This window comes from Daktulosphaira vitifoliae, unplaced genomic scaffold (assembly GCF_025091365.1).
Source record: "Daktulosphaira vitifoliae isolate Bord-2020 unplaced genomic scaffold, ASM2509136v1 Scaffold_4, whole genome shotgun sequence".
NCBI lineage: Eukaryota > Metazoa > Arthropoda > Insecta > Hemiptera > Phylloxeridae > Daktulosphaira > Daktulosphaira vitifoliae.
Window position 1 is genome coordinate 42,401,107 of NW_026099575.1, and position 18,154 is coordinate 42,419,260.

General features: G+C 23.4%; 2 protein-coding genes across 3 annotated transcripts in view; one reads left to right on the forward strand and one right to left on the reverse strand.

Annotated features, from left to right (window-relative positions):
• The window catches only part of LOC126905974 (lysosomal acid glucosylceramidase-like), a 13,769-nt gene extending 11,794 nt beyond the window's left edge, over positions 1-1,975 (reverse strand). For both annotated transcript variants that reach the window (XM_050686185.1, XM_050686184.1), the window contains exon 1: positions 1,690-1,975. Coding sequence is in view for 1 of the 2 variants with exons in the window: in XM_050686184.1 (XP_050542141.1) it covers positions 1,690-1,692 (3 nt within the window). In the remaining variant the exon portion in view is untranslated. The remainder of the gene's footprint in view (positions 1-1,689) is intronic.
• Positions 1,976-10,042: 8,067 nt separating this feature from the next.
• Positions 10,043-16,755, forward strand: LOC126905079 (uncharacterized). Its single transcript, XM_050684473.1, has 4 exons — positions 10,043-10,348; positions 10,690-10,889; positions 14,799-15,048; positions 16,413-16,755. The coding sequence occupies exons 1-4, from the start codon at positions 10,123-10,125 to the stop codon at positions 16,583-16,585; spliced, it is 849 nt and encodes a 282-aa protein (XP_050540430.1). The 5' UTR covers positions 10,043-10,122; the 3' UTR covers positions 16,586-16,755.
• The last annotated feature ends 1,399 nt before the right edge of the window (positions 16,756-18,154 follow it).

An 18,154-nucleotide genomic window follows, 5' to 3' on the forward strand; every position in this document is an offset into this window, starting at 1 on the left:
TTTGTGTCTGTTACCACTTTTTCTCAGCTCTCACCGAACCGATTTCTTTCAATGATACGTCAAAAGATCACAAATCGTATCTAGTCGAAGACATTACCCTTAAAAATTGAAAAAAATTCCCTCGTTCCCCGTAAAAGGGGGAAACCTCCAAAAAAATTACAAATTTAAAATCGCTAATTTTCGAAATTTTTTCAATTTTTTTTACTTAAAAGTGCAATAACTTATTCAAAAATAAACATATCAATATAATTTTTTTTTATATAGATGCATAATATCATTACCTTTCATTTGGTATATTTTTTTCATAAATTTAACCCTTAACCTGCCCACAAGGGGGGATTTAAAATGACAACTTTTTCACAAAAAATTAATTTTTTTAACTTAAATTTTGAAAATGTTCCGGAAGGTCTGACACTTTTATATATATCTTAAATTAAAGCTAATGTAATATACTTTATCATGGAAAAAAAAAATTTCGGACTTTATTTTATCTTCAAGGTGAAAATGGCTACCAAATGCTATTATTGTGTGAAAATTCTCAATTTTATTTTTTACATTTTTAACATTATAATGCTATAACTTATTGAAAAGTGTATTGATCAATATAATTTTTTTATGGGAAATACTATTTTCTAATAATCTCTTTTTTATTCGACATACTTTGTCTTAATCAGGATATTAATAAGGAACTAGCAGTTTATGAAGCTTTTGGAATAATCCACCAATTTTTTAAAATTAAACACTATCTAAAGATTTGCATCGAAGCGTTTTTTTTTGATAGTGATTTTAATCACTGTCAGATATCATTATACTTGATCCAACTATGCCACGTCACCACTGTGCCGCGACCCCCCTGTGCTGGGTTTTTTCAATATTGTGATATAATTTTGCTGAAATTCAATACAATATTGATATCCAAAAGCATATCGTTGACAATAAATAATGATGCATATAAATATACATTGCATGTGTTCAAATTTGTGGATAATTACATTTGCATATTTCAAAGAAAAAATTTGTATAAATATATTAGATAATTAAACCATTAAATATAAACAAATGAATTATTTTTACTGTATCGTTTAGTATTTTATGTTCAGGTGATTCATAAAAATAAGTTAAAAACTTTAATGTTAATGGAATTCTGTCTATTACTTGCTTTCTTATATTTTCTTATACAAGTAAATGTACAGTTATGGAGAGTTTAGTTCAATCATAAACAAATATGTGTATTTAATTTATGGTGAAAGTATTTTTTTTTTTGCTTTAAAACGTCAGTGTTTTAACTATACTCTTATTTTAGATTATGATAAAATTATCTTAAATTGTTTTATAGTAAACATAAATATATTACAATTGGTTATTAGGAACTGAATCTGCTTTCTTATAAATAATACTCATAATATTATTTTAAGTAAACGCTTGAGTATATAGTAATATTTTTACTATTATAATGTTATTACACTAAGACTGTCAATCAAAATTGGAGTTTTTAAGATTACAGAAGGACGTGTCTAAAAAGTTTGTTTGATAATTTTTCCTTTTTAGTTATAAGCTAATTCGCCAAGAAAAATTAAAATTACAAAAAAAATTTTTTAGTCGTACGATTTTTTGCAATTGGATGACTTTCTCACTTTCAAGTAAAATGTTATTTACGTTATTGTAAAATAAAATAATATACATATTTACCATGATAAGCCAATTTATGTGCAATCTTTTAAACTATAGAAACAAGAATTGAATACGATGATGTTTTGAAAATTTTTTATTATTTAATTAGTCCATTTGTAACTTATGTCACGTATCATTATTACTTAATTTATCGAAATGTCTACTGAACGTAACGGTTATCACAATAACTTTTTATTCTTTGTTCGTATTTAAAAAATTATCAATCGTAATTTATTCTTAATAAAAACAACCGTTTACATTTTACTGTGCGTCTCAGAGGTTGGTATGAAAGGTACTAAACGATAAAATAGTTGATGACCGCCGGCATAGCGACTTTGACCTGAATATTGTTAAGATAAGATTTAGGAAAAATAAGTATTCACAATAATTTATAATTTTTAATTATAGTATTAAGATTGAGGGATTAATTTAATAAAAAATTTATCATAATATATACTTTTTTACACTTTTATGGAAAATATCATTAATATGGTTAGTGATATGAATGAGTTTTACGTTGGTAAATTATTCTAAAATAGTAATTTATCGGTAAAGAATTAAAAATAAATTATTTTAACAAATTAATGGTAATTAATTTTAGCTTTAATTTAAATTTTACTATAATATGGGTTTAGATTAATATTAATTAGTTGGCGCGCTCTAGCAACAACTTCAGCATCTACTCGCAATTCAACTCATATGGTTGGTCTGCATTAATCCTCCCTTCTTTCCCTGTCTATGTAATATTAAGTTAAGTAAAATTTTTGTAAAAAGTGTTAAAAACGTTAAAAAAAATNATATTAATTAGTTGGCGCGCTCTAGCAACAACTTCAGCATCTACTCGCAATTCAACTCATATGGTTGGTCTGCATTAATCCTTCCTTCTTTCCCTGTCTATGTAATATTAAGTTAAGTAAAATTTTTGTAAAAAGTGTTAAAAACGTTAAAAAAAAATTTTTCTCGATTTTTTAAAATTGTTTTTGAAGGTCTGATAATTTTTAACCTATATTCAGCTTATGAAGTGTATCACAATATTAAAATATACATTTGTCTAGATTATTCTACTATGAGAAATCGGACGCCAAAGCAAAAAAAAAAACGTTATTTTCAATTAAGCAAATAATTTAACAAACATGTAATATTCAAGTGAAATTTTAATTCATTAAAATTGTAAAATTAAAAATCTACAAATTATGAAATTTTACATATTCGCATCAAAGCGTTTATGTTAGTGATGTTAATCACTGTCAGATATCATCTATACTTCTACGTCTCAACTTTACTGCGTCTTCTCTGTTCTAGGATTTTTATTAATTAATATGTATTATTAGAAGGAAATGAGCGTATTCATTGCTGTCATATTGTGCAAATGCCTTTGTTTTATTAATTTATGTGATATATAATTTTTAAATAAGCAAATAATGGTAATCATTGAGTATTTTACCCGTCACTTGTTGAACTACACTGACGTTGAAAATAATTTAATTAATTAGCAAACACCGCTTAGATAAAAATTCAAGTTGTAGCTAATTTTTCTCATAAAAAAAGTTAAGAAAATATATTTTTTTAATGTTTTATTATCAAAAGCACTTTTACAGTATTACAAATAAATCATATTCCTTGAATGAAAAAACAGTCATTCTGGGATATACTTTTAACAAGAACCTTTAATTATATGTATTTTTTTTGTCTTAACAATTTCTATGTAGGTGATGATATTCAATATATGGTTAAAAACATCGTGAATTTATTAATTACAAACGTTGTAATAATTATAACGTTGATACTTAATAAAGTATGTGAATTATACACATATTAAAAGAGATTGCTTTTAATGAAAAAATTTGTTTTATCTTATAAAACAAATAAATTATTTTTACTTTAAAGAAACAAAATTATAATATTTTTTATATTTTAGGCTATTTACAACATTGTCACTAAATTTTATTTTTTTCATTTAAAAATAAAATTTGTATCAAATTTAATTAGCAAAAAGTTGTTTTATCATTTAAAAATATAATTTATATGTAATCAAACCTTGAATATTAAAAAGTGCTACTTTAGTCATTATCATGGAAAATGCATAGATGTGTTATACAAAATATTTAGTAAGTAAGAAAACAGGTAAATTGTTACAAACAATGAGAATAATAGAAAACCGTTTCCTTACTCTCTAAACACGCTATATAATTCAACCAAGGACGTATTTAGATCTCTTTTAAGAGGAAGATATTCATTTTTTTTGTTATTTAAACATTTAAGAATGGTAGATAGAGTCGAATCCGAAGTAAAAAAAAAGAACAGACAGAAGCAATGCTGAAAACATAGATAAAGATTTATGATATAAATTATTCTGTGATATTCCTAATGATAGAATATTGTATTAAAAATATGTTTTGTTACTATGATAATACTATATTTTATTTTACTATCAATGAAATTCTATAGACTACAAAATTACATAATCGATTTTTATCGACAGAATTAAAAACACTCTAATAAAAATGCTCTTAGCAAACATATCTATTATGAATTTTTTTTTTGAGACTAAACTAGCCAGCGTAATATTTCCTATAAATGATTAAAACTATTTATATGCTAAATATTTCAGAAATGAAGTTACTCAAATTTTAAAAAGCATAACTCTAGTGTACTATGATGAGTAAATCAAAAATATGCATATGACAGTGTTAATACACAACTGACCTAAACAAATAACACAGGAAAAAATTTTCTTCGGTTTACAATATTTAAATGAATCCTTTATGGAAATTGCTACTGATATGGAGGATTTAATAAATGAATTTTTTTGTTTTAAAACCGTGTAATAGCTGTTAATTCAAAAACATGTGTAAATCTCAACATTTGTTCGAATTTGTTTTTTTTTTTAATTACTTTTCCGTCACAATTGTTATTTGTGTTTAGATTAAGTAAATCTTTTCCCCTTAGATTATATATATTTATAAACTGAATGCTTTAATTAAATTATATTTTATATATCTTCATTATAAAAACTTTAAAAACTTTATCAACATTTTATCAAATTTATAATGATTTAATAATAATTTTATATTTTGAAGTATAGAGGTCAATTTTTAAAGTGTTATAGAATAGTAATTTAAATTAAATACATACTACAAAAATATTTCACTTAAATGCAGTTTTCTATATTTATTTGAATAAATAAGGTCAATTTACTTTATTTGTTGAAAAAAAATATAGACTTACAGAAAATAGAAAAATTATAACAATTATTTTATAAGTTGATAAATTCAGTAATTTTTAATATACAGTGAAATAATAAATTAAATATTTAATAAATAATAAAATAAAACAGAGAAATAAAAAATTTAATTTAATTAAGAAGTAATAAATTAGTGGGATTAGAAAAAATCTAAATCGCAACCGTAGTAAACCAAATTTTTTTTAATATTTCTCATTAATTATATTGATCCCCTTTCAAATACTAAACTGAATTTATTGATATTATATAAAATTATAAATAATTAGACACATATATTCCAAGTAGGGACAGAAGTTATTTTTTTGAAAACCTGTTATAACCGATTGTTTAGGGTTTTCCTAAACAATACTGAAATCATAACCTTCATAAGACTTAAAACCAGTTTCTAAAATCGAAATCGACCGATAATTTTTCAAAACCAATTTCTAAAACCCTGATTTAGGGAAGTCCATTATGGACCGTCTATGAGAACCCATTAAATTCTTGCTACGAAATTTAGTGTTAACCTAGATTAATTGTTAACCTAAACTGTTAACTTACAAATACCAATAACCCCCAAAGCTGAAAAAGTATGCTTATGTTTAAATCTTCCTCATTTTATTCTACGTCGCCTTTATCCCAACTACTTGGAGTCAGCAACAGATTTCCTAAACTTCCCTTGACATGATCTCACACATCATCTATATACAAACCAGCAGTTCTCATATTATCCCCACCAATTACTCTCAACCACCTTTTTTTTCTTCAACCTTAATTTTCATAACCGTTCTTACAGCTTCCAATTTCTGTCTTCTCATAATAAAAACAAACTATCTAATTTTCTCTCATCTTATTCACAATCGACGCTACTTCTATGTTTCTCTTACATTTAATTTCTTATTCTATCTTCTCTCGTCACCCCACTCCTCCATCAAAGTGTTCTATTCTATGCTATACTCATTCTCTACTCGGCTTTCTTATCAACTGACCAACACTCTGATCCATACAACATAGTTGGTTTCACTACAATCTTGTAGAACTCATCTTTTAGATTTATTAAGATTCTCTTTCACAAAACCAGTTGCTTCTCTCCACTTGATCTACTCACAGGATATATCACATCCTCGTTAATACTACTATTCTTTTGTACAAATGATTCTAAATATTTAAAACTTGCCATCTTGTCTATCACTTCCTCATTTATTATCATTAGTAATGAGTCATTACTCTTCTCATTTCAATGCTCTCTTTCGTAAAACTTATACTTTAATTTATTCCCTTAATAATCTCCGCGTCTTAAGCCTTTGGTGAACTTCTTCCTTATTTTCTTCTATTAACACTGTATCATCAGCAAAAAACATGCATCGCCATATCTCTCCTTATATTTATTAATAATTTCATCTATTTCTGTAGAAAATAGACAAGGGCTTAGAGCAGAATTTTGGTATATACCTACTTTTATTCCGAAATCCTTTGTTTCTTCACACATACTTTTTATCTTAGTATAAGTACCTACCACAGCTAACTATGTGCAAATAATTTTCTTGAACAGGGTTCAATTTAAGAATGATAAGATCTTAAACCTGTGTCGAAATAGAACAAAAAATGCTTCAAAAATGTTTTACTCTTAATTCTTGATAATAGTCCTTACTATTTCTATGATTAATGATCACAAAAAATGGTTATCGCCATACATGTAGAGGACTTTTTTTGTGTTAGATAAATGGTAACTAAAGAGGGAAAAGGAGTAGCTTATTTCGTAAGATTACTTCAGTCAGCCAACATGTCATTTTTTTATATAATAGCCAATCAAGGGACTTATTTAATTTATAGTCAGCCAAATTGACTTGGCGAATTTTTTAAAATTTGCGAGTCCTCCGTAAATCTTTTCCGGGTCTGAACTTTATAATGTATAATTAATTTAATAGGCTTAAATTTAATTATTATAATTTTTTTATAACTAACATTAATAATCCACATTAATATTTACGTTACATCTATAATAATTTCTCCAATTGTTGATATAATTACATATGTAACGTTAACTAATTTACACTATAATACGTGTTTTAGTTTAAATTTGTTAACTGACCTTGTTCTTTTATAAAATATCTTATGGAAATAGTATTAATAATTTATCAATAATTACAATAATCATTCATTATACATTAAATAAGAAGTATTATTACAAGTATTTTTATAATATCATACTTAATATGGATCGTAAACTAGTAGACAGTTTTTATTTTGTACTCAATAAAAATATATACAGTTATCTGAAAGTAGTGTTAAAATATGAAATACTATAAAAAATAAACAATAAATGATTCCCTAAGTTCTCTTACTACGTATTTACAAACATTTTCAATTCATTAATGTTTATACGTCTTATGCTCAAATTACTTCCCATTATTGTAACAAACATAATTTTAATATAAACTTTATAATTTCGGTTAGATTTATCATAGACTAAAATAAGTTTTGATAAAAGAAAAAATATCCATAACTTTTTAAATTTAAAAAATCTTATATTTACACAATTATTATATTATAATATTAGTTAAAGTTTAATATTCTTAATTTATACTTGATGATTTTTACAGGATTGAAAAAGAAAAAAATATATCATAATCAATAATCGTTAATAATAAAAGATTTGTTAATTATTGTTTATTTTTAGTAAGATTTTTACAAGTTTTTCTTAATACGTCATACAAAAATTATTTATTTGCATTTTTGTAAATAAAAAAATGTAATATGCACACAAATATTTTTTCAAGATATGATTATAGGTATAGTATAAAATACATAAATAATAATGTATAGCATACAGGTATTGGTACCAGTGTATTATTTACGAACTAATTTTTTGACGTACCTAGGCAAAATTATTCAGATATCCTCCTATATCACTTAATATATTATTATTTTCCTATTAATGTAGTTTTCATTAATATGAAAATGTTAGTTAACAACAAATTATACGCGATTGGTTTAGTTGTTTTTATAAGATGCCTTGTATAAACTATTTTAAACATGGTTTATTTGTCGACATCAATACGTTTTACATTAATATTCACATCACTTATAAAAAAACACGTATATGATATTAAACAATAAGTAATTAATTTTATAATATTATAGCAAGTAACTTGAATTCTCTACCTTGCGTAGGATGAATTTCTAATATCGCAAAATATTCTAAGCACATAATATAATTTATTATTATGACCCACACATATTACCTTTGCAATTTTAGTTAGAACGTTGTAGGCATAGTTTGATTATTTACTGAGCATATAGTAATTATGAAATAATTATTAACAAAACTATTACTTAGTATTTTATTTGTTTGTTGATCATAATTGTGTATATTAATTAGTTTTAAGTTTTATACCTGATATTAAAACTATTTTGTAAAGTACCAATATCTTTAAAAAATGTTTAAATAATCAAACAAAGAGAAGTCAATTTATGTTTAGTAATTAAAATTTAATATTAAGAAAGTTATTCCACTACAAAAGAAAGTTTTGTCAATACAAAGCATGTATATAGATAGCTTTACATAAGTATTCTATAACCTTATGTGGTCTTTGTTATAAATTCATATTAAACAATCTAAAATCATCTTATTTAGTTCTAACTAAGTTCATTAAAAGAGATTTTTGTTTTCTTCCTCACGGGTGGTTGAATAAGATCAAATTAAAAACTCAATTCATCATTGTATCATGTATTTCTTTTTTAATTTATTATTTTAATTCATCTCATGGTAAACCACTGGAAAAATATAAATACATTTTCAAGATATTACTCTCCAAGGACTACAATCTTCATTATAACCATTTTTACAATTAATAATGTCATCATTTGAACTTGAATAGTAACAAATAGATTTTTTTTCGAATTTTGGTTTTTGTGTTTAGCATACTTTTTGAATAAGTTAGATGATAATTAATCAAATAAATAAAGATCTTCAATAAAGTTACGCGCTATTTGAAAGTATTGCATATAAAAAATTAATTCATTCCATCAACTGCTAAATAATTAATGACTGTTTTATTATTATTTAAACTAAGCATTACATCTAGAACAAATCGAAGTATAATTAAATTCAAAGCATTAGAGTAAACTTATTTGATTTATTTGATGCGTACTATATTGCTTCATTTTTCTTTAAACTTAAAATATTATTAAAATAAACAATAGATTAAATTAATTATTTTTTGCTAGAAATAGAACAAATGATTACGTGATAATCGAAATTAATAAGTATTTAATTTTTTATTAATTATTAATTAATATTAATAATAAATAAATTAATTAATTAAGATATTTTAATATTTAGTAATGGAAAAGTAAATTTCACGGATGATGAGTTAAAAAGAATCAATGTTACAATAAAGTAAAATTTAGATGAGTACTTTCGAACGTGATTCGATGTTTAATTTTAGATTTAATATTATTAACATTTTTTTTAAAATTATATTTAAACTGTTGAGAAAATATATATACAGAAAAGTGTTTTGTTTTATTTAAGACGTAAAACATATCAAGTAGTATCATATTTCTTATGGTTTATTGTTTACCAAATATTGATTACTTTTACTTAATACATAGCACCTTTTGAATGGTTGTACAACCACAACTTATTAGTAACTTTGTACTGCTATAACATAAAGCATGTAATTATTAAACGTTTAAGTAATGTAATTAAGTAATAGAAGTAATTAGCTTTAATAGTTAAGTTGAATCTTTTGTTGTATTCATATTTTTGATAATTTGTAGATAAATAAAGTATGACTAATGACAGAATTGATTTTTTTCAGCATTTCTTAACAATCAATTAATGTATGCATTAAAATAAGCACATCACGTTTTGTATAAAATAATGACTTGAACTTGAATTTTTTTTTGCTTAAAGAAGTTTAAAATTACGCATTTACCTTAGGTATGGAAAATTGTGTTTCTTTTTCAATAATAAAAACACTTTAACTGGCCGTGGTTTTGTCACGGATTGTGAGCGGTGACGCTTTGCATTCATGTCGATAAGACTTGTCTGTTTATATAAATAATTATTTTAAATTATTAAACAAAATCAAATTCTAGACTCTTATAAAAGCGAAAACTATCAAAACTCGAATCAGATCATCACAAGTGTTCCAAATACAACAATTCTTATTAATTTTCTCTTAATATCTCATTCATAACGGTATCCTATTTTGATCGCTATGAATCCATTATTTGTCTTCTCTTCTATTTTGATTGTTGTTTGTACAACATCAGTTCGTTCTAAATCACCAGTTTCGCCATTTACAGCAGCGTCAGGAAAATATGTGTCGTCGTACGATCATCTTGATGTTGGTCACCTACTGAAAAATGACAAATTAGTGACGGCATACATTAAATGTTTCATGGACGAAGGACCATGCACCAAAGAAGGCAAACAAGTCAAAAGTATGATTTACAAAGATAATTTTAATTCAAAGAGGTTTTTGTTTATAAATGATTTATATATTTGACCGCAAGAAATATTTTAAAAATCTTATTCTAAGATCATAGATCAAAGATATTCTCAGATAACTTAAAAATTGATAATTATAATAATAGTTTATAATATATTATAAATTAATATTTTTAAAATTTCCAATAACAATATTATGTTGCAAAATATATGGTATTTACAAACTTCTATTATGATTTATCAATTTTTAGAATTTGGTTTATTAAATTAAGCTTAATCAATGTAAACATTTACTAGACAATTGATTGCATTAAAAATAATGTTCTTTTTTCAGATACACTTTTACCTGATATTATATCCACAGTATGCAGCAAATGCTCGCAAAAACAAAGGAATATGGCTAGACAAGTTTTGACAAATATCTACCAAAAGAGGCGATCAGACTTTGAAAGAATAATGGAAAAGTATGATGCTGACGACAAATACGATGAAATTATTACTTTTATGAATGAATCTGAGCCCGAAACTGAATCATAACAATAAATGTTATTAAAAAAATGTTCAATGACTGATAGATTATCAAAAAAATTATATATTATTAAAATTTATTTTTTATAAAATGTTTTGATATTATTATAATTGTAATTTATTTATTATTATTTTTTTTTTTTATACAATAATTTAACCTATTAACTTTGCTGTGTGAATTTTAGCAGTCAACCAACTAGCTAAATTCCATTACTTTTCTTTTCACTCCAAACTAAAATCCAAAGCCAACCCACTTGTAACTCTCTTCACTAACCATATTGGGGTGTTTTTTCGGCTATAATTCTGCTATACGTGTCATTTATAAATAAAATTGTTATAACAATTACTTGTAGTGCAACTGTGTATACATTCATTGTAATTGTTATTAATAAAAAAAACTGCTACTTCTATTATATTTATATGTCAATTTTATTGAGGGTTAAGGATAGACATTGTTTTTAAACATCACTTATTTAATCATAGACAATATAAAAAAAATATATATATTTTTTACTATAATTGTATATTATTATAAACAATTTTTAAAAGTACAAGTATAATTTTTAACTAGAGAACAAGGTGGCCTAATCTCTCCTAGACAAATTAAATATATTTAATAAAATATATGTTTTTTGGAAAATATTAAAATTATCTTTTCAAATTAATTTTAGTTGCGTTTAAGATGGAATTTAATTTTAGTACAATAAATATTTATAATACAAATAATATTTACAAAGAAATAACAAACAAATTTACATATTAAATATGCTAAGTGGTACTTAAATTGAAACGAAAATTTAAAATTTTGTATATTCTTTAGCACCAAAAAATACTCAATATATTAATATCTTGTAATTTTTTTAGTGTTAGTAGATAAAATATGTTTCTTATTATTGTCCACATATATAAAAATTTATCAATGATAAGGCATCACGTTTTGACAAAATAGTCAAATACTATACAAAGAAATTGTACTATTTTATTTAATACAGCGTTTTTTATTCACAAAACATGCATTATTATTTTGTTTGTACAATGTTTAACTCACTCGTTCAATGTTGCAATTTGAATTTGTGAAATTTTTTTTTTCAAGATTTTTTAAATTAAAAGTTATAGCTATATAATTTTATTAACTATTTTTAATTTTTTTAAGCCAAAGATATTAAGAAAAATAAACTATTGTCTTCGTTAAATTAAAGCGCCATTATAATATATTATAGATTATACTTTACAGTAACTTAAGACACTATTATTCATCAGTACAGCCCTAAATAATATTAATGTACCTTCATATATACTTTTTATTTAATAGCTCTAATTGTAATTATTTTAAAAGGACATAAAACAAATTGTATTTCCGCGTGTCCTGATCATAAATATAATAAATTACCCGGACATGTTTCCACTATGTATATAATTTAATTATATAATGTAATAATGCACATAAACACATGTCACATGGGTATCAGATGAATGTGTTTATGTGCAAGACTAGCAGACCTCGATCATCATGTTTACAGATATTATTTTTTATGACATCATAACATTATAGCTGAGAAAATATATTTTACATATATTCTCCCTGAAGGTTAAGCATTATTTTTTTTGCTTTTAGAGACATTTTATCTAAAATAATCGGTGAAAGATATAAACATGCTTGCTTTTATTTTTAGAGTATAGTGCATAGGTAGATTTCTCCATTTTCTCAAATAATAAATAACATGTATTCATAAATATGATAACTAGAAGCAACGTTGTTGAAAAATATATTATTTCATAAATTGATTTTTAGAATTTTTTTTTAACTAATGTTTTAAACATGTTTTTTTATCAAATTATAGTATTAACATTTTAAACGTATTAAACTCACCAAAAAATACAAATATCATAACATTTTTATAAATTATTCTTTAATTTTAATCACAAAATATAGATATTATTTTTATTGCATAGTCAAAGTATGCGAAATTGTTTTATTTAAATTTTTCTATCAACTTTTTCAGAAATAGAAAATCAGAAAAGTACTAGACAGAGATTATAATAGTTACAAATAAAATAATCACCAAGCTACTTCCCACTGTATTACAATATTATCATAAACTGATCTACAAGCAATATAAATTCGAGTATGTACCGAGATAGATGGCGCTTTCGATTACTCGTACGTACACGCATTATGTTATGGTACAACAAGGAACCGAAAAGCGCTATCTATTTCAAAACGCAAAAACAAGAACAGGCAGTTAATGAGTAAAAGGCCTAGATTATATCGATATGCGCAACAAATATGGCAATAACTCACTTTTTCTTATTTTTCAGGAGATCAAAAATAAAATTTATTCACTGATTACACGCTATATGTTTATCAAATTTCTAGGTAGTTCCAATTCAATTTTAATTTTCGATATTTTGATGAAAGTTATAATAATAATAAAATATAAATCCAAATACCTCATAATTTAAAAGTTGAAATTTTTGAGTCGGTGCCCTATTCATTGCGTGTGGCAATATAATGTAAATAATAAAGACAATGGTAAGGGAAAGATACTACATTTTACAAGAGGACAAAGCCGTTTATCTATACCGCGTAGGCTTGTAATTTTTTTTTATATTATTTTTGTTTTTTACTGAAATTTTATTTTATTTTTTACCAGATTGTTTCCATTTATATTTTCTAAATTAAAAAAAAAAAACAAAAAATATATTTTTCCCATGTTATTACCTTAATTAATATCACATATATTTGATTTACGCTTCAACGATACTTCAATAGTATTCCATTATTTTTATAAATTATAGTAAAAAAAATTTAGTTATCAAAATAAGGTATTATTTGATATTATTTATTGCAATTTAATGAACTAAAAAATTATTGTGTTAACTCTATACGCTGTAACTCATTTAATTAAATAATTATTATATAATTTCTAGTATTATTCAGTACAGAACTTAACAAAACATTTTTATATTATCTAGTATTTAAAATCTAAATTTTCAAGTTCTCTTAATTTTTAAACACTTTGTCGAAATCTTGAGATTATATTACTTCCCGATTGTGCACTAAGATAAGTGGATAAAATAATTATATATACAGCGTGTTTTTTATTTTTAATAAAATTCTGTGAAAAAAATTTCAAAATTTCAGTTTTTTAAAAGCGAAGAATTGGTACTATCCGCAAAATAAAATTGCTATATATATTGTAGATTTTATAAGATATTGTAGATTTTATACAGAGACTTAAACGCATTATCAAAAAAATAATTGTACTAGCTATTTTTGAAATCTTTAAGACACAGTGTTAATAACTGAACATCACTCTTTTTTAATATCTTTTTAAAAGGTAAAATTTAACTTAGCATCAAAAAGTACAGTCTGTAATTATTACAAAAAAATTATCATGACAATTCTGATTTTGATACATACTGTAAATTTCAACGATTGTTTTATATAAAATTATGTTAAAATTTTTCCTTTAATTATTCAAATAAATATCAACTCTTAACTATTTTTACTACACTTAATGATTATTGATAAACAATTTTTTTTGTGGCATTCCAGTTTATAACACATTAAAAGATAAATTTTTTTTACACACTCATTTTGTCTTTTCTAAATTTTAATAGACTATTTCAATCTAAATAAATTTATTATTATATTATTATTTACACCATATGATACAGTATAGATATTTTGAATAAAATGTATGTATAAGTTACCCAAGAATAGTAATTTTCAAAAACATGATGACCTTGACTTTGATTACAATTCAACTGGAAAATCCGACACAATCCTGTGCCCCTATAAAAGTCGATTTGTCCACAGATATCAGCAACACTTGTTCAGAAGAAACACTTTAATCACAACGTTCAATTCACAAATACAAAAATTACAAAATATACTTTCACTAATACTCACGGCATTATCATTACGTCGCTATGGTCTGCAAGACGTTTGTTTTGTTGTCTTGCGTTATTTACGCTTGTGTAGCTGCTCCAGGCGATTCAGCTAATCCCGACGATGACATTAAAGATCTTGGTACATACATGAAACGATTCGACAAAATTAATGTAGAACAAATCTTAAATAACGATCGAGTGTTGAGCAGTCATCTTAAATGTTTCCTCAATGAAGGACCATGTGTGCAACAATCAAGAGATCTAAAAAGTGAGTGATTCCTGTTTAATTTATTAACATAGCAATTTTTTTTTAATGAATTAAATTTTAAAATAGTTTTGCTGATAAAATTTATGATCTTTAATATTTAAAGTACATTTTCATTTTAAAATAATATAAATTAAAAAAAAATACTTCTTGGTAATAATAATAAAAATGTTTAATAAATTCGAAAATGGTGTAATAGTTATAAATAAAATAATCAATTAAAAAAATTATATATTTTTTAAATTAAAGTGCAACTTTGATTGCAATGGCCATTAGTTACATTAGTAAATTTATTTAATACTATACAATTAGGTTATAATTAAAATTTTATCATACAGTTAGGTTTTTCTTAGGAATTATTTTTCTATTCTCTTTCAGGTCTGTCTCTAGTATCGTATTTAGATGAATAGATAATGATAAATAAATTTAAAAATAATAAAAATAAGTTTTATTGTAAATTAAGAATTGGGGGGAAAAAATTGCACTTCAAAAATTAATTATTAATTTTATTAATTTATTATGAATTGTTTTTAAAAACCCTTTATAACAAAAATAAAAAGCTAACAAATTGTTTAGTAAAATTTTAATTGCCTAGAATAGTGATCGTAAAAAATATTTTAATCATTTTAATCATCATTTTAATTAACTCATTTAAGAAATTTAGTGATGTTGTATATGACTACTAAGCAGACAAACATTGTTTTTTTATTTTACGTCATTTCGGCCATTTTAAATTAATATTTAACATAGTAATTTTAATCCAATTTCTGTAACAACACTAAATAATGTTGGAAAAACTATTATTGTCTTATATCTGTAATATTTTATTTTGGAGATATTTTTAATTTAATTAACCTATTACAAGAAATGCATGTGCTGTATTAACCAAATAAACGTAATGAATAATTTTTAGTTTTATCATATATTTAGCTTTTTTAATTATTAATTTTTATCATGCCCAGTGTGGTTTATCATTGAAAAATATATCATATCTAATTAGAATAACATTTTATATGGAACTTATGGGCTTTCCATAAGGTCCATAATTCCCCCAATGGCCGCAATATTTATTTATTTTTAATATTTTAATATTTAAAATGCAGTGATAAGTAAAATATAACAAAAATATTGGTAATTTTTTATTAAAACCATATTTTGAACACGAAAATATGAGTTAGTTGGCGATTTTTTTTTTTTACTATGTCCCTTCCTAAATGAGAATCTTGACTACATTACTGTTTACCATTAAACAATTCTTCCCAAATTATTAAAACAATTTTAATATATTTATTGTTTTCAAAATAAATTTTTATTTTCAAAATTATTTTAAATATTAAATATATTTTAAAATATTTTTTTTATTACAGGAGTGATTCCAGTGATTGCAGAAAATGCCTGTGATGGTTGCACTCATAGACAAAAGGCCGTTATCAAAAAGTCACTAAATACTTTAAAAAATAAAAAACCAAATGAATGGTCACGACTTGTCAAAATTTATGACGCATCAGGCGAAAAATTAAATAAATTTTTGGAATCCTAAGTAAAAATTCATTATACAAATCCTTCAACTGATCTATACTATGTAACTATTAATAATGTCAATGTTATATTATTAATTTATAGTCATTTAAACCATCATTTATTTATATAATTTTGTTAAATTATTTTTCATGAAAATGTTTTTATCAAATAAAAAAACTATCCTTAACATTTTATTAGATATTTTTTACTTTGACAATAATGTTGCAAAATATACCAAAGAACTATGTTGATAAAAAACGTTGACTTCGAGTGTCAGATAATATGTTCATAAGAAAACTGTAAAGCTAATGATAAAATAAAATTTATAGAATGCAGTTATATGTTTGATTCTATTATTTTATTAATTTGTTTACAAAGCATTCATACGTTTTATAAAAAACAAGTATCAGTGAACTATAACCTAACTTCGCGTCATAGTGTACATTTAGTATATAAATTCAAATATTTATAATAGGTAATAATCATAAAAATTAATTATACTAATTTATGTTAAAAGCCAAGATAATCCAACTGGTTTTCAAATATTATTCAACATTTTTTTGGCATGTATAGCAATATAAAGTAAAATTTAACAGATCATTTTTGCAGATAAAACCATTTTACTTAGTTAAGTTATTACATAAATTAAGAAAATTATATTTTGTGTCCTTGGTTGATAGTGGTCAATTTTTAATACCAGTTTTCCCTGATTTAAATTTAAAATATAAATGTAACAAAATCAGTTTTTATTTCAGTTAGAAAAACAATCAAATAATAAAAACCATCGAATCGTAAAATTAATCATTAATTTAAAGTTAAACAATTATTATTAGGTTAAACAAAAATTTCCATTATTTGTTAAGAATTACGAGAAATAATAATTTAATAATAGTTTTTTTAAATATAAATTTCCTTAATTTTTATTTTTTAATACTATTTCTTTTTTTAATTTATACTATTAAAATTAAGTGAGAAATAATAGATTTTTCGTGCCTAATTTAAAGAATTTGTTCAATACATTTTTTATTAATAAGAATTTATTTATATAAATTTATATATTTTAATATAAATTGTCATTTTCAAAGTTTTTAAATTTAAAAAAATTTTATGTACTACAATATACTATTCATAAAGAAAAGCAATGTTTTCCCTTAAAATACTAATGAATATAACAATACAAAGTATTACTTTAATCTAATCAGAAATTTATAGTATAATTAAGATTATTGATTCAAGTATTACATAATTAAGAAAAATAATAAACCCACCAATTTTTAATTTTGCTTTGTCTATTGAAATTTAATTTATTTAATGGAATTTTTTAAATAAAATGAAAAATGTATGATTTTGGTAATAAAAAAAATGAAAGTGCTAAAGATTATAACTTTGAAAGGTAAGGTTTATAAGATTTATACCACTTACTTATTTGTTAATTTTGTGGCATCAAATAAATATTTTTATTTTTATTTAATGATTGTACACGGCTCAACTCATAATTTTGTGAGTTGGATGGGTTTGACACTTAATATGGGAGTCAACTGAACGACATGATCTCTTATACATAATTATTATAGAAAATTGATTAAAA